A 24,135-nucleotide genomic window follows, 5' to 3' on the forward strand; every position below is an offset into this window, starting at 1 on the left:
CAGCTTGACTTTCTAGGATTGTAAGGAATAAGAAGGGGGTCACGTAGATCCTGGTTCCTTGATTTCTCCTTAGCGCTTGGAAAGCACTGGACATGCTGTGAAATGACTGCAAGATTCTTAGTTCTTGAGTTTCAGAAATGGGGGCTCAGCTTTAGTCCTGAATTGCAGAGCTATGAAACGAAGATATTATAGGCAACTTGGTCAGCTAGAGGCTCACCCAGCTGCACTTGCTGCTGTGTTCCTCTCTGATGGAACAGTCTCAAAGAAGTGTAATCTTTGAGATCTGTAATCTCCAAGTAGTGTTGTCACACAACCGGTGTGACTAGTAAACGCTTAATGTCACCGTTTGTGCTTCTACTAGTTTCAGTCTTCCCTACCTCATGTATGGAAGTGAGTTCACTTGGTAAATAGGTAGAGAATACAGTAACTGGGTCAGATGAAGGTATATATTACCATCAGTTTCACATTAAGCCTTTACACATATGCCCTACTCTGATAAAATGGGAGATTTGCCTAACACATCCAGAACTTTCTTTCAGTTGTGTTTTTAATCAAGCTGTTCTCCAAGCCATAAACTCTCTCTAGGTCTTTAAAGCCACCTGTTCTTTATTCTCAAGAATGGGACATCAAAATCTCATGCATTCTTCAGGGACAAGTCAACACCTTCCGAGGTTTCTTTCCACTGGCCTAACTCTCATGTGTAGGATATTACAAAGTGCAATATCTTTGGTATCAGAGACAAATCGTCACTCCTCGTTTTGCTCCTTAGGGTCAGAACCTCAGTTTTCCATCTGTATAAATTGGGATAAAAATAGTTACCTTATCTGGTTGTTTTGATTGTTAAATAAGATACCACTAATTGAAGCCACCCCCACAACAGATCAGTATTTTTTCCTCTCTCCCTTCATTCTTTCCTCTCACCCTTCCTTCCCCAATTCTCTTAGCATTTTTAAACCTAATTTGTTGAAAAGACAGAATTCTTCTTTGAAGTTTGTGGCCCTTTGCCTGGTTGAGTATAAGGTTCTTGCAGGCAGATAATGTGTCTGTATTCCCCCACAGCACGCAGAACAGTATTTTTAAAGGAGTAATAATGTAGTAAATGTCTGTCAAATGAATATACTTCAGGCACTAATGGATACAAAATAATGTGAATAGAGAGGACTTTGAGGCTGGTCATGGCACCTCTGTTGGGCAGTCTGGAGCAGAAGCCAAAGTGATATGTTGATATTAACATGGAGCCCAATGTTCCTGAATGGCAAGAGATCTCTGAACTCCAGCTTGTTGACTTACAGAGTCATCCATCCCCAGGAGGACCAGCAATGGGATGGTGGTCATCCCTCCGTGGACCCATTCCTGTAGAGACACAAAGCCATCCCGGTCGTAGTCCATTCCTTGCAGCATCTCCTTCAATATCTGTGGAATCCAAAGAGCAATCATTGTCCATTTTCATCATTGACATGTCTACCTGCCTTCTGCCTCTGCTGTCTTGTTTGTCTTGCATTATCTGGTTTGTGTCTTACCCCTTTCCCCTCCTGTTAAGTGTGAATAGAGCAGACTGGGAGTGAGGAGGCCAGGCTTCCAGGTCTGGCTCTGCCCTTGGGCCTTGGGCCAGTCACCCTGACTCTGTGGGCTCTGGTTTGCTTATCTATAAAAATGGAAATAATATGGTTGTGTTTGTGGCACTGTAGCAGGGATTAGAGAAAATGAATGTAAAGTGAATAACAAAATACCTGACACATAGGAGCCCCCAAATGTAATTATTCTTATAATTCATATTATCTGGTGATTGAGGAAAATCTCTGCAATTCTTTCTAATAGAAATCTCTACAGTTCTCTCTAAATTCTTTGGTTGATGGATTTCTGCTATAACATTTTAGTTCTGATGAAAAGATTAGCATGGTTATTTCAGTTATGTCTACACGTTTTCCTCCTGCCTACATTTTTCCTATCAGAGAGGTAGGAGGTGAAGTGCAGGACTCCAAAGAAGCTGCCTATAAGAAGATGAGTCTGGGAGCACCTGCAGAGTAAACACTCATTCATGTCTTGAGTGTGTCCCCCTCCCATCTTAGAAGCTCACTCCAAAGCCACCCTATCCTTATAGAAACTCACAGGCCTCAGCTCTGTGGGATCCCACTCCAGGTACTGGGCAATATGCAGCATTTGGTTGACAATGCAATCCATCTCCTAGAAAATAGCAAAGGGAGAAAATATCAAAAGGAGACAACCAAAGATGTGTCATTAAGAGCTGAACTCAAAATTAAGCCCAGGAAGAGGGACAGGACAGGGCAAGAGAAGAAGCTGGTGCAGTAAGTGGCATTTTGTGAGGAGCTCAGTTTATTTCTGTCTCGACAACAAAGCTCACGAGAAGCACAGAGCATGCATAAGCTGGAGGTATGCAAAAAGGTCATAAACACTGACTTCCTCCTGGACCCACCTTCCTTCCCTTATTCTGTGCTTTAACTTGGAAAGTATAGAAAGCACTCCTATTTTTATCCGTCTTTGTGATTATAGCTTCCACGAATACTTACAAACCAAGGCAGGTTTCTCCTGTCACTTCTTATCACTCATCCCCCAGCTTTAGCAACTTGGGATCCATCTCTCAACTCAAGGCCAGTTTCTCTTGCATGGAGGGTTACTGTGTGTGTCTTAGCTCAGGTACCATTATTTTGATTCCTTTTGTTATCTTCTCTGTTTCGTTTTTACCATGGTCCAGCCCTTAGCCCAGCCCCCAGGAGTCCGTGAACAGGAAACTCATGAGGAATATGTTTACTTGATGACTGAGCCTTTTGGTACTGAGGCCAGGCTCCATCTAAAACCTCACAGAATTGTTTGTTGCCAATGAGTCAGTGTTCTGAGAGCCCCACTGAAACATACCAGACTTAAGAGGCATTTGGTGTCAAAGTTAGCACCATTTAGGCACCAGCTAAGATGTTCACAGTAAGATTGCCTTGGGAGGACATGTTGGTAGACTGAAGCAAGGTTCAAAAGTGTTACCTCTGCCAGATAGAATGCTGGGTCAAAATAGCAAGCTAAAACCCAGCAGGGATTTTAAAAAATTGTATTTTATTTACATTAAAAAACAATCCATTGCAAAACTACAGGATAGGCCAGTAGATGAGGGTAAGAAAGTGGGCACAAAGGTGGGGACAGGTTTTGGCAGAAGTTCCAAAAGAAAAGAGCTTGTGAATCTGGTTGGGTCCAAGATTTAAAGAGAAAACGTAATTCAGGAACCAAGAATTGGACTCAGTCTTGGGCTATGTAAATAGAAGCAGAGTTGGCAGATTTCAAAAAGAAAAAGTTCCCCTGAGGTCTTCCTGGTCAGGCCACATTTGGATACTTAAAGAGTCATAGGGGATGGATTCTGTTCTGTGCCACATTTCAGGAATGGCATTTACAAACCAGAGCTTGTCCAAAGATATTTAAGCCTGCCTTATGAGAACAGGTGTAGGAATAGAGAAATTTTAGCCTGGAGAAGATTTTAGGGGAGATGTGATAGCACCTTCAAATACTCGAATGCCTATTGGATGGGATAGGTACTCCACTTGTCCTGGCCAGGTACGGGGGACAGAAGGAAGAAGAGGGATGCAGGGAAGGGAGGAGTTGAGGATTGGCTTATTTTGGCCTCCCTGCTGGGTTGGGGGAGAAAGTGAGCGGAAGCCGGTTTTGAGTTGAAAACGATTCCCCACCACACAGAGGAGTGCCTGTGTTCGAGAAGGAAGCCCTCTCCAGCAGTCACCCCCAGCAGTGGAATGGCTGTCTTAAGGTAGGAGTCCATATGCCAGGGATTCCAGGTGAAAGGTTGAATCAGATAACTCTTTTGAGATTTGCTTCAGTGTTCCAATATTACCTTTAAAACGTATCTGGAATTTAACAACTTCTTACCACCTGCAATGATTCTACCCTGTATAAGTCTACACCATTTCATGCCTTGATTATTTCAATGGCCTCCTAACCAGTATCCCTGCTTGCATTCCCTCTGTCACCCAGGCTAGAGTGCAGTGGCGTGATCTCGGCTCATGGCAACCTCCGCCTCCTGGGTTCAAGTGATTCTCCCATCTCAGCCTCCTGAGTAGCTGGGACTACAGGCACCGGCCACCACACCCAGATAATTTCTTTTGTGTTTTTAGTAGAGACGGGGTTTTGCCATGTTGGCTAAGCTGGTCTCAAACTCCTGACCTCTGGTGATCCGCCCACCTCAGTTTCCCAAAGTGCTGGGATTATAGGCTTGAACTACTGCACCCAGAGTACAGTGATACTGTTAAAACATAAGTCAGTCACATCACTCCTCTGCTCAAAATCGTCAATGGTTCTCCATTTCTCTGGAGTAAAAGATACACTTTTTTTTTTTTTTTTTTTTTTTTTTTTTTTTTTTTTTTTTTTTTTTTGAGACGGAGTCTCCCTCTGTTGCCCAGGCTGGAGTAAGTGGCACAATCTTGGCTTACTGCAACCTCCACCTCCAGGGTTCAAGCAATTCTCCTGCCTCAGCCTCCTGAGTAGCTGGGACTACAGGTGTGCACCACCATGCCCGGCTAATTTTTGTATTTTTAGTAGAAACGGGGTTTCACCATATTGGCCAGGCTGGGCTCGAACTCCTGACCTCGTGATCTGCCCGCCTCCCAAAGTGCTGGGATTACAGGCAAGAGTCACTCGCCCGGCCAAAGATAAACACTTTTAATCACCTATAAAGTTTAATAAGCTTCGCAAACTCCCCACTCCCCTATCCCCATCCCATGACTTCTCTGATCTCATCCCCTATTACTTCCTCACTGTGATCTCATCTGTTCATTCATTCTGCTCCATTCACACTGGCCCGGAGTGAATCTTCTAACATCCTAGGGACCCTCAGGACCCTCACACTCACTGTTCTTTCTCCTGGAAGTCTCTTCCCCTAGAATTACTCCCTCACCTTCTTTATGCCTCTGTTCAGATGCCGCCTCCTAGAGAGGCCTTCCTTGGCGACCCTCACTAAAGCTTCAACTTCTTCCAACACTTCCTCTCCTTTATTTTTCTTCTTAGCACCCATCCCTACCTGACACATGTTTTTACTATGCTGCTTAGTGTCTGTGCTTGGACTAGAATGAAAGCTTCATGAGGGCATGGAACTTTGTCAGTTGGCTACACTGCCATACCCTCAGTGCTTAGAAGAGTGCCTGACATAAAGCAGACACTCAGTAAATATGTGTTGACCAAATGCTTGAGAATCTGTGATTCTCTGGAGGTTTCCTCAAATGACCCAACCCACAGCATTGCAATGTGACTGGAGGGATCCCAGAGAGGCATCCTGGGGTTTAGAGGGAATTGGGATGATTCAGTTTGTCTATTGGACTTCTTCCCTTCCTTCCTTCCTCTGGTCTGACTCAGCCCCATGCATCTCAACCTCAGGGCCTTCCTGTTAATGAGCCCTATCTCTGACATTGACAGTCAGGACCACAGGGCCTGTCTGACTCTGTTTGCCTTCTTCTCTTTCCATTCTTCCTTTTACTCCATGAGCCTTGATCGATCCTTGCCTATTCCTGAAGGGGTGAGGGTGAGTCTCAGCTTTCTCAGGTGCAACGGGATGGGAACATGTACTTAGAGCAGACAGAACCAGACTCCTAGGCTAGTGCCCTGGAGTAGGAGAAGCAGCCAAGGGTGACACCAAAGCACATCAGCAGTGACCAGCAGCCTCCTTCCTTGCAGATCAGCAGTGACCAGCAGCCTCCTTCCTCACACATCAGCAGTGACCAGCAGCCTCCTTCCTCTCAAATCAGCAGTAACCAGCAGCCTCCTTCCTTGCACATCAACAGTAACCAGCAGCCTCCTTCCTCTTGCCCTTTTCCCCTGGTCTTGTTGCCTCCCCCGCCCTCTCTTCTTGGCCTCATGACTCCTGCAGGAAATTGCAGGAGGCGCTTGTGAACTGAATGGGAAGTTAAACTAGGTGACATGCTAAAGCATCCCTCCATCCTGAGATTTGATGATCCCAGGCTTCTAGAGTGAAAAGGTAAGTTGGCATTCACGCTCTGCAAGGCTGGCCCTTTGGAAATAGCAGGTGGAGAGGTCCTAGTTGGACTTCCTCAGCCTGCATCGAGACATTGCTATTACTACAAAGACGGAACTGAACATTTTCAGATTCTTCCTCTGCTCGCTCCCTGCTCCCCCATATTTAGAGTGAGAACTTACCGCTTGGTCCAGGAGACCGTTCTCATCTGAATCATAGAGGCGAAACATGACTGTAAGAAACACAGAGGTAAGCCTTGAGGTGTCCTCTAAGAAGCGCGGATGGCTGAAGTTTTGATGCTGCCAAGTGTTTAGATTAGTTCTGTCACCACTGTGACGAAGGTTATGGCAGCCAGCTCTCCCTCCCTCTGAGCGCAGAGTCTGACTTCCTTACGGAGAGGCTGGGCCAAGGGAGGAGAACCACCTGGCTTCTGGACCTGTCTAAGCAATATCTATGTGGCTGATGAAGTCCAGGTCATGAGTGTGATTCCCTGGGGAGCATGAACACCTTTCAGCATCACTAGAACACAACCTAAAGCAAATGCCCAGCTGGGGGTGGGGCAGAGGCACCAGAATTTTTCTTCTATTGAGCACGGAAAGTGTTGTTAGGCAGATTTAAATCCTAGGACTGCCCTGCCACTTCTAGGGGGTGCCCAACAAGTTACTTAACTTCTTTAAGCTCAGCTTCCTTATCTATAAAGTGGAGAGAATAATAGTTGGTTTCTCCTAGGATTATTATGAAGATTAATGTATAACTGATAGGCCAAATCAACTGGGCTTAGAACATAGAAAGCACTCAACAGATGTTACTAATTTTTATTTTACTTTTACAACGAACATTTATATATGGCATTTAACATATACAAGGTACTGTCCTATAGACTTTCTCATCATTGCTTAATCCTCAATAATGCTATGGGCTAGTTATTACGGAAGCCATCTTTTCCTTTTTCTAAAGGCATTCGGAAATATGCTATTCAGAAACATCTCCAGTCACGTTCTAACTGCAGGGAGGTGATGCAGGATAAGGAAGATCTGGGAGAAAAATTTGGACAAGGGACTACATGTTTACTTATGGGACCTGGAAACCTATATTTTACTCAACCAAAAGGCAAAGATCCTGTCTGTGGTCTCATAAGTCAGCATGGCAGGAAGCAGAGATAAGCATTTCTTCATTTTCCTGCTATTCTTTTTTTTTTTTTTTTTTTTTGAGACAGAGTTTCTCTTTTGTCGCCCGGGCTGGAGTGCAATGGCGCCATCTTGGCTCGACGCAACCTCCGCCTCCCGGGTTCAAGCGATTCTCCTGCCTCACCCTCCCAAGTCGCTGGGGTTACAGGCGCCCGCCACCATGCCCGGCTAATTTTTGTATTTTTAGTAGAGACGGGGTTTCTCCATCTTGGTCAGGCTGGTCTCAAACTCCTGACCTCAGGTGATCCGCCCGCCTCGGCCTGCCAAAGCGCTGCGATTACAGGCGTGAACCTCCGCGCTCCCCGGCCTTTCCTGCTATTCTTTAAAACCCTTCATCATGCCTGCTTTCTCTGCGGAGCACCCATTGTCTGATGCGGTACAACCCCTCGGGGCATGTAGCAGCCCGGTCCCCTTATTTCTGCTAAGTTGTCCTTGTGTCATCATTTCTTCCTAGATGTTTTAAAGTCTCTGCACCTTGTGTTTTTTTCAGGGGTGCATCGCTGGTCGAAGTCAAAGTCCTTTAAAGGTAGGGTCATGGGCTTTCAATTCTTTGTGATTCCTCAGAAGGTCCCAATCAGAGGCATGCATCGTATGCTGCTGACTCACCCAGCAGATGGTTGAATGACATAAAGGACAGACCTTTTCTGCTAGCATTATTCCAGGACTCTGGGCCTAGGCGACTCTCCAACGCTGACCTCTCTCTGGTCCTATTGTGCATGAACAATAGAACTAGAAGCTCCTGAGTAAGCATCCTTATTTTAGCAGTGTAACCTTGGGCAAGTCTTTTAACCTTCTTGTGCCTTCCTTCTAGGTTACGGTGAGGTTAAAATGAGAATGCATTCAAAGTACTTAGCAAATATAAGGTGTTTATTGATGAGAGTTGTTATTATTGCATTGGCAATAGGTGTGGGATTTCAGGCTATTATTTCCAAAAAAATACGTTTGGTTTTTAAAAAGAAAAGTTTAAATTGTTTTCAATCCTTAAAGTTAAGGAAGGATGTAAATTGATATGGTTTAGTAAAAAGCAAACCAAAATGAAAACTCTATATGACCAAGTTTCTGCAACAAAAAATTGCAGGCCGGGCGCCATGGCTCACGCCTATAATCCCAGCAATTTGGGAGGCCAAGGCGGGCGGATCACCTGAGGTCAGGAGTTCGAGACCAGCCTGGCCAACATGATGAGACCCTGTATCTACCAAAAATACAAAAATTAGCTGGGCGTAGTGGCGGCCACCTGTAATCCCATCTACTTGGGAGGCTGAGGCAGGAGAATCACTTGAACCTGAGAGGTGGAGGTTGCAGTGAGCAGAGGTCACGCCACTGCACTCCAGCCTGGGCAACAAGAGCAAAACTCCATCTCAAAATAAATAAAAATAAATAAATAAATAAATAAATTAATTGCAAGGAAAAAATTAGCAAAAGATGGAGAGGGATCCAAAAGATTAAAAGAGAGGAAAGAGACATAATAACCAGTAGTGATGTATGAATTTTACTCGGATCCTGATTCAAACAATTAAAAATATCTAAGATAATTGGAAAAATGTGAATACTGACTATTTGATAATAGTAAAAGGAATCATTTTCTTTAGCTGTAATGATGGTATTGAGGTTATATTTAAGAAGAAGAGTCTGTGATTTTAGAGGTACATACTGAAATATTTACAGATAAAATTATATGATGCCTGGAATTTGCTTCAAGATACTCTGAGGCAGAGGGAATGGTGAGAGGTATAAACACAACAAGATTGACCATGAGTTGATAATTGTTGAAACTGGGTGATGGGGCCATGGACGTTCACTGCACTCTCTACTTTTATCCTTGAAATTTTCTGAATAAAAAGTTCTAACGTTTCTTTGCATGGCTATTATAAGACTCAGTTGGAGAGTCATTAATATAAAAAATCTGTCACCTTCTCTTTGGTAGTCACTAACAAATACAATGCCTGAAACTCAAAATCCAGCTAAATGCTGGAAATAATTTGATGTTTCACTTTTAACATTAGCTAGAAGAAAACAGAAATCTGCTACATTTGCCACCAAATTAGCACTTAAGACTTGCAATTGTTAACAATTCAAACCTATGGGAGAGATTTTAAGCTCAGCTAATGAGCAAACTGTTTCATTTTGTTTTTGTCGAGAGTTAACCTTTGGCAGACTTCCCTTGCTTATGTTTAAATTCTGTTGACTAGTCTTATTATTAACTGGAATTTTGACTTTGGCTATAACATGTACATTTTTTTCCCTTGCTGTCTACTTAAGTTCCCAAGAGAAGCAAAGACAACACAGATTTTTTAACAAGGTCCTATCATCTCCTATTTTTTTAAGAAGTATGTCTGTAGGCTCACAGAAGCCAGAGAAACCTTCACTGGACTGAATCATCTACGAGACTGCAGGCTGTTTCAGCCACTGTGAACTTTCTGCCCCCAGCTCTTACTCTCCTCCTGAAGACATGTTTTTAAAACCTACTTTAGTAGCACCACGAAACCGAGCTCAACTCCTTTAATTAACTGGCCCTCTCGTTCTCTAGAGGCCAAGAATCTTGGGGTGGGGGGTGCATAGGTAGAGAAATGGACAAAGCCTTATCAAGACAGAGGTTGAAGAGATCTCAAGAAAAGAATATTTCCTCATAGTTAAAGAGTTGCCTGGGCACGGAACAGGGGAAGGAGGACAGGTGTTGAATATCTTTCTTTAAAAAATCTATTAAGAGGAGGTAGCAGTTTTCTGAGTACAGGCTTTCAGGAAGTCCTGCCAGCAAAGCAAGAAAGTCTTGATCACTTGATGGGACCCCTTCCCCTTTCCAGATTCTGGTTCTCAATACCTGGGTTTCAGATGCCCTTCCCACGTGATACACAACTGGTACTATGTCCCAGGGTGGATTCTAGGAGTTGTTCATATCACTGCTGGTAACAGGACAAAGAAACCTCCCCAAAGAGGCAGGACCTATATCCGTGATACCAGCTCAATCTCCAGTGTGTTTAGGAATAATGGACAGAACCCCAGATCTTTTTCTAGGGAAAAGCTGAAGCCCCTTGACAGGGTGAGCACTTACACTCCAGCTTATCCTGAGGCCTCCCCGTCTCCAGCAGGGACAGGTAGCACACAACATCCTTCAGGTACACCATGGGGGATTCCGAGCTTGAAGACCGAGGGACGGGGGGTTCCAGGGGGGTTGCAGCCACTTGGTCTTCAGTTGGTGCTTGCTTCTTAGCCATATTTGATTCTGCGATGAACAAAAGGAAAACATCCAAGGACATTTTCTGTTTAGTAAATATTAACCCCTCTTTGTTACCCCATCCTTTTCATGGTAGAGGCAAGAATTTTGTAGAAGTGTCTTCAAAAGCTTTGGTTACATAGATGTGACCAAATTAGTGGCCCTAGAAATCCAACTTGTGGAGTTCATATTCTCTGAAGGGATCCCATGCTGACCCCTTTAAGAGTCTGTTTCCTTGCAGGAAATTCATCTATACTCTGAATATTCAGAAAAGATGATGGTGATTATTGGTAATATCAATAACCAACAAGTAAATGTCATTTGGCCTACTTTTTTGGGAACATACCCAACTTGTAGAAGTAATTTTGGCTGGGATTTCAAAATGGTAAATGGCCAACAGTCATTTCTCAATAGACCTTGCAATTTTCTTTTCAAACCCATTTAGAGACACATAAAGGATGAATATTCAAAAGAGAAAACTGGGATTGATAATCAACGAATCTCCAGAAACTAGGAAGAACTCAAACTAACTGCAAGTCTAATCATTTGGATGAAGAAAATGCAGAAAGTGGATTATTGTACCACAAGAATGGGGTAAGTTTTCCCTTTAAAATTTCTCCTTTCTAAGGTAGGAAAACACTTTCTTTGTCTCTTCCACACTCTGTCCTCTGGTTCGGAAATATAAGATCTATTACTAACAAGAAAACTGGGCACCCCTATTTTCCTGTGTAAATTCTATTTTTTGAGACACTTTGAGTGCTGTCTTCCCTCTCTACCTCCATGCTCATCAGAAATGATCTCTTAATATCTACTAGGAGTGCACAACTCACGGAAAACAACTAGCCAGGGAACAAAGGGAAGATGGGCAGTGGAAAATCCAATGTTTTAGGTGCTGTTATATTATACCACCAAGTAACAAAGTACTGAAGGTAGAGGCAGTGGGAGAGACAGCCTTGATCGTAATGTCTGTTGAGGAAGGCAATGTTACCTGTACACTCTTCACTCTTCATTCAGAGAAACAAATAACCAAGCAATGGGAGTAAATATTCCATTTTAGGCAAGCAGGGCTATGCTAGATGAAAACCTTCCAGGTTCCAGGGATTTGGCTGTGGGTCTGAGAAGGGAGTTAACCATCATCCAGAAGGACAATAGGAGAGACCAAAGGTCACTGACAGACTTCGTATATTACAAAAGGCCTCATGGAGAAACCAAGATGGAGCCTATGAAACGCAGCTGCAAAGTAAGGAAAGAAACTTCATCCTGAGGTCTCAGAAGACCAGATTTTCAAAAGTAATTTTCTACTGGACAAGACCCTTAGCAGGACGCAAGAAGATATCACCTCTATTATACAAAAGCAGAAAGCCTCAGGGTTTGACTATCAGTGACTTCTACCTTGACTAAAATGGACTAACAGAGACCAGATTTACCCTCTCACCTAAAACAGTGACAAAACTGGACAAAATGTATGAAACAATGGTTCATAGGACATTACATTACCAGGGAGGACCAAACACTGATCTCTGAGAGATGAGATGACTCCTACAACTGCCACATCAGACTGTTTGGAAGGAGCTTCTAGGCCACAGCACAGAGAGAGGCAAGCCAGGCCAACCCCGGAAGTCTCTCTGAGTGGAGGCGAAGCTGGAATCTGGAACCCACAGTGGCTAGGGTTCACAGAGCAGGCACTGGAGAGGAGGGATGCACAGAGAGCTAGCTCTGAATATGTGTAGAAGGTCCCCTTTGAGTAACAGCAGAGAGTTCCCTTCAATTATTCAGCTGAGTAGTAATTAGCACACTCGTGGAAGGAAAACACCTAAGGCTAAGGCTGGGGAAAGAACTAGGATTAGAGGGAATAATCCCTGGAATGCAAAGAGAACCAGGAGTAATGCCTATTCCCACCAACCAGGGTAGAAAACCCCCATAATTCGTGAATCATCGATAGAGTATTCAGAAACATTGTTTCTCAGTAGTGAGTAAATGCCTTTCTGGTCCTGTCCAGTGAAGCTTAAAAGATAGATCCAAAAAGATCAGACTGTTTCCAAGTAACCTAACTGTACCTAAAAACAAAGCTCAGGACTTTGTAGGAATGTGAAAATCCAGTACTCAACATTTAGTGAAGAGGCATCGTAAATTCTATACAAATTCTTCCAGAAAATTTAAGAGGAGGGAATCCTACGCAACCCTTTTGGTGAGGCCAGCATTACTCTAAAGCCAAAAACAGACAATGACATGACAAGACATGAACATGCAAATCAATATCCCTTATGAACACAGAGGCAAACGTTCTTAATATTTTAGCAAATTGAGGCTCATAATATGTAAAAAGAAATTAGATAAGACCAAATAAACAATTAAGTACATGAAAAGATACTCAACATCATTAAAGCACAAGAATATTTATAACACTTTTATTTATGATAATTATAAACTGGAAGCAATCTAAATGTCCATCAGTAGGTTAACAGATGAACAAACTGTGGAATATCTATATATTAAGACACTAATCAGCAACTAAAATATGTGAACTGTTGATACATACAAAATGGATACATCTCAAAATTATTACGTGGAGTGAAAAAAGGCAGACCCAAAAGAATAGATAGTGTATGATATCATTTATATAAAATCTAGACAATGTAATCTAATATATATGGCAGAAAGGAGATCAGTAGTTGTATGGGGATGAAGGGTGGGTGGGTAAGGGAGGTGGAAAAAAGGGATTACAAAGAAAACTTTTAGAGATGATGGGTATGTTCATTATATTAATTGTGGTACTAGTTTTACAGGTATATACATATGTCAAAACTTATTAATTAATTATACACTTAAAACATGCAATTTTTGCCAATTTATACCTCAATCCTTCGATCTTGAACCATTTCTCTGGTTTTCACTGAAATCTACCGCTCAGCCCTCTCATAGAGCTGCAGGGGTCCAGGAAGGCTGAGAGGCACTGACACTGTCTGATTAGTGTCCTTCCTCTTCATTCTGCTTTATATGAAATAGCCCTAACCTATGGCCATCTGAGTACATCCCTCAGGTACCACCAGTAAAAAATGCCAACACCCTCTTCCGGATCACAGAGGTTCTGTCCTGGTGCCATGTCCTAAACCCTTTCATGTGACGGCTCTTGGGCAGACCGGACTTGTTCCACTTTCTCTCTTGGTATCTGTGTTACTTGTTCCCTTCCAGTGGGGCAGTGTGGCATAGTGGGAAGAGCACCAGGCCAGGCAGCAGAAGACTGTGATTCCACCACTGAGTTTGTGTTCAATTGTGTGTGATTTAACACACAAAGTATGTGTGTGTGATTTAACACACAAATTATGTGTGTGTGATTTAACACAAGCAGGCTTACTCCACCACGCTCAACCTCAGTTTTCTCATCTGTTTAAAGAGGGGATTGCATTAAAACTGATGTTTACCCAAAGTCTTGAATTACAGAAATCATTCAAGTAAATGACTTAACTAAATGACTTAACTAAGTGAAGAACAAAACTGGGTCCCAAGGCCGGGCGCGGTGGCTCATGCCTGTAATCCCAGCACTTTGGGAGGCCGAGCTGGGTGGATCACCTGAGGTCAGGAGTTGGAGACCAGCCTGGCCAACATGGTGAAACCCTGTCTCTACTAAAAATACAAAAATTAGCTGGGCGTGGTGGCAGGTGCCTGTAATCCCAGCTACTCAGGAGGCTGAGGCAGGAGAATTGCTTGAACCTGGGAGGCGGAGGTCGGGAGGCAGAGGTTGCAGCGAACTGAGATCGTGCCACTGCACTCCAGCCTGGGCAACAGAGTGAGACTCCATCTCAAAAAAAAGAAGAAACTGGGTCCCAGATTGTCTGTACAATACAGTTCGATCCCAATTCTGTAAAAAATTTATAGAAATATCTACAAGGAGATTACACACACACACATGAAATTGCATTGGTGAAATTATGGGTGATTTTATTGTGCTTTTTTAAAAACACATTTTTTACAGCACTGTAAAATTCAGAGTAAAACTAGAAGAGGGTCCAGAGATTTTTCACACACCCTGCTTCCCTACACATGCATAGCTTACCATGCCTCACTCCCCGACCAGAGTGGTACATTTGTTACAGCTGATGAATACATTAACACCTCATTATCACCTGAAGTCTATAGAATACCCACTCTTGGTATTCTACATTCTGTGGGTTTGGGCAAATGTACAATGACAGGCATTCGCCATTATAGTATACAGAGTAGTTTCGCTGCCCTAAAAATCCTCGGTGCTTTGCCTATTCATCCTTCCTTTCCCCTGACCCTTGACACCACTGATCTTTGTTGTTTCTTTATTTTTTTGTGTCCTTCAAATTTCTTACAATGTGAGTATATTACTTTTATAATTTGGAAAAACTAACACAAAATACTGGAGGACTTTCCTTGAGATTTCAATATTCCAAGTTGCTGAAACATCTCGACAGCCTGAGAAACTAATGAAACACCAGGACACTGAAGTTCTCCTTGTTCATCCCAGTTAGTCCTGGGCCTTCATGAAGGGAAAGGTGGGCTCAGCCTTTCCTGAGCTGACATTCTGACAGTGATAGATTGCTCAGGCCTCCAAGCCAAAGTATGGACCCTGAAAGCCCCGCTCTTCTGTCTTTATGGCTGTGGGAATGAAGTGGGCTTTGCTAGATCTGAGCTTGGAGACTGATCTGATAGGCCTAGACAGGCCACATGAAATAAGAATCTAAGCTCTTTCCCTGGCTTCCACCTGGGCAACAGGAAAAGGTTGGTCTTTTCAGCAGATGGCCTGATTGAAGGTGAGTCCAGGACTTGGCTCTTCCTTGCCGGCAGAGGCCCCTCTCTGTGGTGACCGCCTGGTCCTATAATTCTTGTTTCCGGTGAACAGGGACATCTAATTAAGACATCTGTGGAAGAGGGCCTAGCAGGAAAAGCTTTTTTCCCTTAAATCTCAAGTGTCAAAAGAAGATGAAAAAAATGCTGTATACCTCCTTGGGCCAAGAGTCAGATAATTGCCCTTTCATGATTTTACTATGGGGGGCTGATTTTTCCCATACACAAGGAAAATGGCACATCACAAAATCACTTCTCCAGGAGGAAATCTCTGGAAGTTTCTTTTAGACCCAGAATGATACAACTATTGCAAATACGCATGGAGGTCAAATAAGTCAGCTAATTTCTGTTATCATCATCAATCATCTTTTCTCAAATATCACATAATGACATATCCCCAATAAGTTCTTCCTTGGTACCCCAGAAACATTAGCCCCTAAAACACAACCTGCCCAGACAATTTGGAACCTCAATGAATGAATTGTATCTTCTTCTAGGTTCCTCTTGAAGTTCCAGATAAAATAAACCCTGTCTCTATAAAAAACAGAAAAATTAGCCTGGCATGGTGGCATGCACCTGTAATCCCAGCTACTCAGGAGGCTGAGACAGGAGAATTGCTTGTTGTCGGGAGGCAGAGGTTGTGGTGAGCTGAGATTGCGCCATTGCACTCCAGCCTGGGCAACAAGAGTGGGGCAACAAGAGTGAAACTCCGTCTCAAAAAAAAAAGTCTCTAGGTAAAGAATTTGGGGCAGGATGCTTTTCACCACTGAGTTTCTTGCTGGGAGTTTAAAATCTCAGAGCTCCTAGTTTCACCCTTTCCTCCCTAGTATGAGAATGATTTATGCCAGAATATGCCTCCTCTAGTCCACAGAAGATATGAGTTATCTGTGCCTACGTCCATTTCACCAAGGGGCTATGGACTAGCATGGCTGAGTGGCGTGCTGGGCAGGGCATGGACGAGCCAGCACTTTTCTGGAGTCTTGGCCTGCTGCTGTCCCTGAACCCTTTGGGAAGGCACAGCTGCTCCTAGTCTTTGCTTTCTGGTGCTCCGTGCAAAGCCTGGAGTTTGCTGAGCTTATGATCCAGGGGTAACTGTTTTTCCCCAACCATGCTCTGCTTTCCATCTATCATGAATTTTTTTCTCACCAGTCCTTCAGTTAAACACTGAAAACTCGATAATCCTTCCAGTTTCTCTTTTTGCTGTGACAGGAAAAAAGATTAGAACTACACTGAAGAAACTCTCTCTTCCAGGTCTCTGTTGCAATTAGTTCCCATTCTCCTTCAGCTATAGTATCTCTAATCTGTCTTGTTTTATATGTATTTAAAATATAGGCTGGGCGGGGTGGCTCACGCCTGTAATCCCAGCACTTTGGGAGGCCGAGGTGGGCAGATCATGAGGTCAGGAGATCAAGACCATCCTGGCCAACATGGTGAAACCCTGTTTCTACTAAAAATACCAAAAATTAGCCAGGAGTGGTGGCACGCGCCTGTAGTCCCAGATACTCGAGAGGCTGAGGCTCGAGAATCACTTGAACCTGGGAGGCGGAGGTCGCAGTGAGCCAAGATCGTGCCACTGCACTCCAGCCTGGTGACAGAGCGAGACTCTGTCTCAAAATAATAATAATAGTAATGATAATAATGATAATAATAATAATAATAATAATGCATTCTTTTTCCCCTGGGCATATCCTAAGAGCTGGAATTCACCTTTGGATATCTATAAAGCTTTTCAATAAAATGATAATGCACAGTAAAAAAAAAAAAAAAAAAGGTCTGACTCTCTGAGTCTTTGTATTGAAAACTTCAGGAGCAACCTGGGAGAAAGAGAGCCCATGAGAGACCTTTCATGAGAAGAGGATGCCCAGGTGACACGCTTGGAGACTGAGGTTGCAGGCTGAAGGAGATAATGGCAGACCATACTGAGTTAAGAATAGAGTATACTTCTGTGCTGGGTGCAGTGGCTCATGCCTGTAATCCCAGCACTTTTGGGTGGATCACTTGAGGTCAGGAGTTCGAGACCAGCCTGGCCAAGATGGCGAAACCCTGTCTCTACTAAAAAAGTACAAAAATTAGCCAGGCGTGGCGGCACACTTTTGTAATCCCAGCTACTCAGGAGGCTGATGCACAAGAATAGCTTGAACCTGGGAGCTCGAGGCTGCAGTAAGCTGAGATTGTATCACTGCACTCCCCAGCCTGGGGGACAGAGCAAGACCTTATCTCAGACAAAAAAAAAAAAAAAAAAAAAAAGAATCAAGTATACTTCTGGAAGGTGGCCTGAATAATAAAAGCTAATATTTATCAGACATTTACTGTGTGCCAGGCACTGTTCTAAGCATTAACATATCTAACTCACTTAACCGTCATAACAACATTTGTTATCTCACTTAGGGACACTGAGGCACAGAGACATTGTTCAAACATGCCCACGGTTACAGAGCTAGGTAGTGTTGGCTCTGGGAATCAAACCCAGGCAGCCTAGCTCCTTAGGCAACATGCTCTGTTGCCTGATCCAACTTGAGTTGATAGTACTCAGGACATTTGTATTGAATATGAGAACAGAAACTAAGTATGGTAAGCTTTACTTCTCATTTTTGTAGGAGCTTCTGGCCTTGGGCCTGGCCAGCCAACAGCAGAGAGGAATGGCTTCCCATTGATAAATGTGTCAGGGAAGATTCCACATCTCTCACAGCCCAACAGTGGGCCGGTGGGCAGCAGGCACCGCTACAGCAGCTCCGCTGAGAGTGCAGCCTTGCTCATTCCACAGGAACCAACCACACCACCAGGACCACTGTGTCCTCTCTCTGTATAGGAAAGACTGCAGGAGTTTTGAGGTTGGATGATTCTGGATTGAATCCCTGGCTCCACAAGTCACACCAGTGGTATATAATCTCTTAAGGCCTCAGTTCCTCATGTGTAAAGTGGTGTGATTGTGAAGCTTAAATGAAATGTGTAATGAGCAGATGCCTGGCAAATATATCTTCAAGACCATTTGAGCTGGCTTCCTTTGCTAACTTATTAGCAACTCCTCAACTTATTCAAAATAGTGTGTATATGTTGTTGGAAGTCAGCAAGGGCACATTTTTACCCTCTTGCTCTGTTCCTCTCCAGCCACCCACTGGTAGAGTCATCTGTACCTCAGCCTTAAGAGCCACAGCCACCTCTCTCTGTCTCTCTCTTTCTCTCTCTCTCTCTCTCTCACACACACACACACACACACACACTTTCCCCTGAGAAGGATTTCCACTTTCTGGGCAGGCAGACATATCAGAGATAAACATCTAGCAAGCTGTCCCAAGTCCTGACCTGCTCTGTTCTAGGGCAAGTGAAGCAAAAACCTTTACCCAGCCTCAGAATCCCAGAACATTCAAACGACAGGAGCCCCAGAGATGGAGGTTCTGAAGGCCGCAGGAGGACCAGATCTGCATAAGATTGCACAATTATATGAGGACAGCACTGTTGGTTAGGTTTCCCCACTTCTCCCCAAGGATGAGTTATTCCCTACTTTTCCCACAAATCTTATATTCAAAAGACTTACCAGTATCAGGGGCACAGGCCTCGTCTGCTTTGGTGGCATTATCTGCATTCTGTATATTAGTATCTGAGGAACAAAAAGAAGATTTAAAGACTAGCCCAGGCCCTCCAGCTTCTTGGAAGGGCAGGTACGGGACCTCCCCATGGGACCTGGTTCACCTGGATTGTGTCTGTGTCTCGGGTTTATGTGTCAGCTGGGTTCATGCTTGCTTATTGGGATTGGCTGTGTCTCCCCCATTATAGCCCAAGCTCCAGGAAGACAGGGATCATGGCTTCCCTCTCCTCTAACACTTCCAGGCTAGTCCCAGCCTGGACATAGAAGCTGAATGTGCTGCATCCATGGACCGTCAGCCTTTGCTGAAGGCTCTCTTCCCCCGCCATACTTATTTTGTGTCTCCTCTTTCCCCATCCTGCTCTTTGATCCATAGTGACAGGAATTATGCCTCCTCTTTATTCCTCATGCTGAGAGGTTCATCAGGGCTTCCTGTAAGGCACTATGAGGAAAGGCGTCCCTGTCCCTTGGTTCATATTCGTACCCATGGGGCAGTTACTATGTTCAGGGGACCCTCTAGGAATGCAGTCTGTGACTGTGGCTGTGGCAGGGGGTGAGAGCTGCACAAGGTCTTCCCATCTTGGGGAAAGCTCTGTGTACCTGGGCTGTTGGCCTTGCTGTTGCTGGCTCCCTCCGTCGGGTGGTCAGAGGTCTCCTGTCTGGGCTTCTGGCTGAAGGCCAGGAAGAGGTGAGTGCTCAGTGGCTGGGGAAGGTCCACCTCCAGGTATGCCCTCATGAACAGCTTGAAGACATCATAGCTAATCGGCTGAGAAGGGGCAAAAGGGCAAAGTCAGTGGAGAGAAGCAAAGGGACAGAGAGGAAGAGAGAAGGGAAAGGAATAGAAAAGCTGGCAGGTGAAAGAAATGGAAAGGGAGGCAGCAGGACATGGAGGAGCTGATGGGGACAGGAATGAAAAGGCCAGGGAAGTGATAGAGAATGAGAGGCACAGGGTGCAGGGGATGGGTGTAAGAGAGAGAAAATGCTGTGGTTGCATATTGGGGCTTGGTGGGGCACAGAACCAGGGCAGGCTCCTGTAATAAGAAATGATATTATGTAAATTTAGATAAAAAGGGAGATGTTGGAGAGTGAGCCTTGGGAGTGGAGGCCAAAGTGCAGGGCTCTGCCTTAGTCCAGGCCCGTGTGAGGGATGTGGCTCTAATGAGCAGGGGCAAGATCTGTGCCATAGAATCCTAGTTAAGATGAAGAAGGATGCAGTTGAAAATATGATGGAAAGAAATAGTTCTTCTGTGGTATCTTGGTTTTCCTCTTGTACCATGATGGATGTGATGCCTGAGTATTCAGGTCTCAGAAAGTAGGAAAGACCTGGAAGAGAAAAGAACAGGCTCCATCCTTCATGACTTTCATAGTCCTGATCTTCCCTGGAAAAACCCTCAAATAACAAGGGGGTGTGTGTTTCTGGCTCAGCTGCTTCTCAAAACGTCCTTGTGAAGGTTTTAGGCACCAGGAGAAGAGCAGGAAGCCAAGGACAGAAGGTAGAACCAAGAGATATGCCAAAAACTAGACCCTCTTCCTGCTGTGTCTCTCCCAGTACTGCCTGGCTTCTGGTCCCAGGCTGGGAGCAGCTATGCCAGAAAGGGCTGCTGCACTCAGCAAACACTCAACAACAACAGTTTGCAGTGAGTCATCACTGGCTTGTGCTTTGATGGCATCAGATTCTTCATCAAATCGGCAGATGCTCCTGGAAATCATTTGAGGAAGCACTACTCTGAGATCTGCTTTGCAGGCTTTTGTGAATAATAGCAGCCATGAGAATAAAATCCCTTTGCAGGAGCCTACTTGATGTGCCCATCAAAATGTTGGTAGCATTTAAGCCCTTGTCTGTTCTGGGAGATCTGGGAGACGTCCCAGAACCAGAGACTGGCTTACATGTGTATAAACAAGTTTGAGTTCAAAGTCTTGGCCTTAAAAGCAAGTAATGGCCTCCCCACCCCACCGGGGGGCTCACAAATAAATTTCTGTTTAGCACCAGGCTTGGCTGTTCTATCCGTCTCCTTTGCAGAGTGAAGGAAGTCTGATTCAGCTGGACAGAGGCTCTTACCAGATTAGGGGAACTCCAAGCAAATGGTGGACTCACATTTCTTGTGACAGCTACCTATCTCTCTGTTCCTTTTCTGTCGCCGAGTCTCTGTGTCTCTTTATTTCACACTCTTTCTGTCTCTCTCTGCTTCTATAGCTTCATTGCCTCAGAATGTCCTTTCCTCCCACATCCTCCTCCTTTTTCCTTATATACAATAACAAAATCTTTTCTTCCTCCTCTCTTTTCTTTTCTTTTTTTTTTTTTTTTGAGACAGAGCCTTGCTCTGTCACCCAGGCTGGAGTGTGGTGGCACGATCTCAGCTCACTGCAACATCTACCTCCTTAGTTCAAGCGATTCTCATGCCTCAGCCTCCCAAGTAGCTGGGATTACAGGCACGTGCCACCATGCCCGGCTATTTTTGTATTTTTAGTAGAGATGGGGTTTCACCATGTTGGCCAGGCTGGTCTTGAACTACTGACCTCAAGTGATCTGCCTGCCTTGGCTTCCCAAAGTGCTGGGATTACTGGTGTGAGCCACCATGCCCAGCTCCTCTTCTCCAATTGTAACCCACCCACCTTGATCCTTGATTCCATCCTTGCTGGCTCTGATTGCACCTCCAGCATTTTGTTTTTCATCTACCTGCAAGTATGTTAAATGTCCACTATTTCAAAGAAATTGCTGTCTACCAGAGCTGCTGGCCCATCCTTCTCCCCTTTCCTTTCAAATTTCTCCAAACAGACTAGATTAGCCTCCTCACCTCCTTAATCCCATTCGGACTGGGTCCTAGCCCATTACCTCTGAAACTGCTTTGTTGAAGGTCACAGATATAATCATTTCTTTTTAGACTGTCTCATCTTTGGCCTCTCTGCAGCATTTCATCCTCTCTTCTTTTTGAAACTCTCTACTTTCCATGGAGTTGTTCTGTTTTGGTTCTCTTCATTCTCTACTTTGATTTGACTGAATAATATGGCACTGTTCTTCATTAATTTGTTTCTAAAGCTCTTTTTGCATTGTCTTTTTGCACCACTTTAATTGACAAGTACTATTTTAAAAGGTAGTTTTCAGTTCCAAAGTGTACTATTAATCTCTTTCAGCTAGCATCAAATGAAAACTATCAGAATAAAATATTTCTGGAAAGCAGACTGTACTAAATGATCTAATAAAAAGAAAGTTTAGTTAAACAGTCTAACATAATGCTGTAAAAAACCAAAGCCAAAAAATCATGAAACAAGATCAGCATGAGATTCAGGAAACCTCGTGACTGGTCTCAGACCAAGCACATTTCTCCCCTTTTTCTAATCTGTTTCTTCTTCAGCAAATTGTGAGTGCTGAACTAGAAGATTTCAAGTTCTAAACTTCAATTAGCTTGCTCCCTGAAAACCAGCTCCTCTTCCTGACTCCACAATTTCTGTTAATGCCAATGACACCATTATGCTCCCAACATTACAGGCTGAGCTTTGAACTGTCAGTTGGCTGAGACTAGTTCTTGTCCCTTCCTTCTGTCCACTGTTCTTCTGCAACATCTGTCACACCCAGACCTTTTCTATGTCCATTGTCCCTGCTGCCATCACCAAAATTCCTGGATTCTGACTTCTGTTCCATACATCTCACCTGGGCCATTGAAATACCTGTCCAAGACTTCCTTAACCCCATGTCTATCTGTTGGTCCTCCCACCTATCTTGCCTATCCTTGCCCTATTGATCTTCCTAAAGCACAACTCTGATAAGATTGCTTCTCTACTCAAAAACTTTCCATGTGACGGGCGCAGTGGCTCATGCCTGTAATCCCAGCACTTTGGGAGGCCGAGGCGGGCAGATCATGAGGTCAGGAGATCGAGACCATCCTGGCTAACATGGTGAAACCCCGTCTCTACTAAAAATACAAACAATTAGCTGGGCTTGGTGGCAGGCGCCTGTATTCCCAGCTACTCGGGAGGCTGAGGCAGGAGAATGGCATGAACCCGGGAGGCGGAGCTTGCAGTGAGCCGAGATGGCACCACTGCACTCCATCCTGGGTGACAGAGTGAGACTCTGTCTCAAAAAAAAAAACTTTCTATGGTTTCTAATTGCCCATGGAACTGAATTGAGATCAACTGATGTACTACTGTGTTCTTACACTATACATTATAAAATATTTGCAAAACTAAATTGGCAAGTGGAAATTAGATGAATGTAAATAGAAGGTCTAATATGCAGTGTTCTACAGTCCAGTGGGCCATCCTGTGTACTCTCCTAGACCTTTGGGATTCATAGCCTCCAATAATCCCCTCCAACCTAGATTTGTAGTTACTTCAAGCTCTGAGACGATTCTGGTATTCTCTCCTATTATTCCCCATGTGCGTATATGCACTCTGTCCATGCTGACTCTGTGTTCTTTCCTGAGCAACCTCCATGCACTCTACCCTGCATTAACTGCTTCCATCTCTACATGTTCAAGTTCCAGTCATGCTTTAAGGCCCAACCCAGATTCCACCTTTTCCAGAAAGCCTTATGATCATCTGTCCCTGAATTTTCCTACTTGGCACCTTGGTTCCTGCATTGTGACACTCATATGTGCTGCTCTGCATTGATATATAGTTGTTTGTGACAGACCTTGATTCCTCTACTCAATCCAGAGCTCCTGGAAGTAGTGAGAATGTCTCCTTTCATCTTTGAATCCCCCACACCACCTACCACAGGGTTCTTCATAGGTATTTGAATGGATGATGTGTCCTAATCAGTGCACCTGAGGAATAGCCTGGTGCCTGGTCCCTGGATGTCATCAACTACTATGGGATCCATTCAGTCTATGTATAGACTGAATGGATATGTATATCTCCACTCACAATTTGCAGAAGAAGAAACACGTTGGAAAATGGGGGGAAATGTGCTTTATATGTATATATATATACACACACACATATATTTATGTGTATATATGTGTGTGTATATATCTATATCTATATCTATATCTATATCTATATATCTATATATCTTGAGCCTCTTAAGTGCAAGGCACAGTACAGTGCTGGGAACCAATGAATTAGGCATGAGTCCATATCTTCAAAGAGTCAGTGTTATATAAAAGGTAAAGATATTGAAATAATTGCAATGCGTGGTCATCAGTGGCGAGTGCCATAGGAAAAGAGCTGACAAACTGTTATGAGAACTTAGAAAATAATACTGATGGAACTCATCCAACCATGCATGTCCCTATCCTAGAGAACAGGATGCACAGAATAAACCCAGAAGCACAGAACATGCAAACCAGAAGAGTCTCAGAGGGGACTCAGTCTTCTGATGCCCCCGAGGCTGAGGAAATTCAGTGATGAGCCCCAGCGAGCTAGC

The 24,135-nt window shown here is 44.1% G+C and overlaps 1 protein-coding gene across 2 annotated transcripts in view; it reads right to left on the reverse strand.

The window, feature by feature from the left end:
• The window catches only part of DGKG (diacylglycerol kinase gamma), a 213,117-nt gene that overhangs the window by 130,928 nt on the left and 58,054 nt on the right, over nt 1-24,135 (reverse strand). For both annotated transcript variants that reach the window (XM_063722379.1, XM_024245332.3), the window contains exons 4-9: nt 19,371-19,536; nt 18,723-18,785; nt 10,214-10,384; nt 6,160-6,209; nt 2,110-2,184; nt 1,291-1,413 (exon numbers count right to left, since the gene is read on the reverse strand). In XM_063722379.1, coding sequence (XP_063578449.1) covers nt 1,291-1,413; nt 2,110-2,184; nt 6,160-6,209; nt 10,214-10,384; nt 18,723-18,785; nt 19,371-19,536 — 648 coding nt within the window. The remainder of the gene's footprint in view (nt 1-1,290; nt 1,414-2,109; nt 2,185-6,159; nt 6,210-10,213; nt 10,385-18,722; nt 18,786-19,370; nt 19,537-24,135) is intronic.

This window comes from Pongo abelii, chromosome 2 (assembly GCF_028885655.2).
Source record: "Pongo abelii isolate AG06213 chromosome 2, NHGRI_mPonAbe1-v2.0_pri, whole genome shotgun sequence".
Taxonomy (NCBI): Eukaryota; Metazoa; Chordata; class Mammalia; order Primates; family Hominidae; genus Pongo; species Pongo abelii.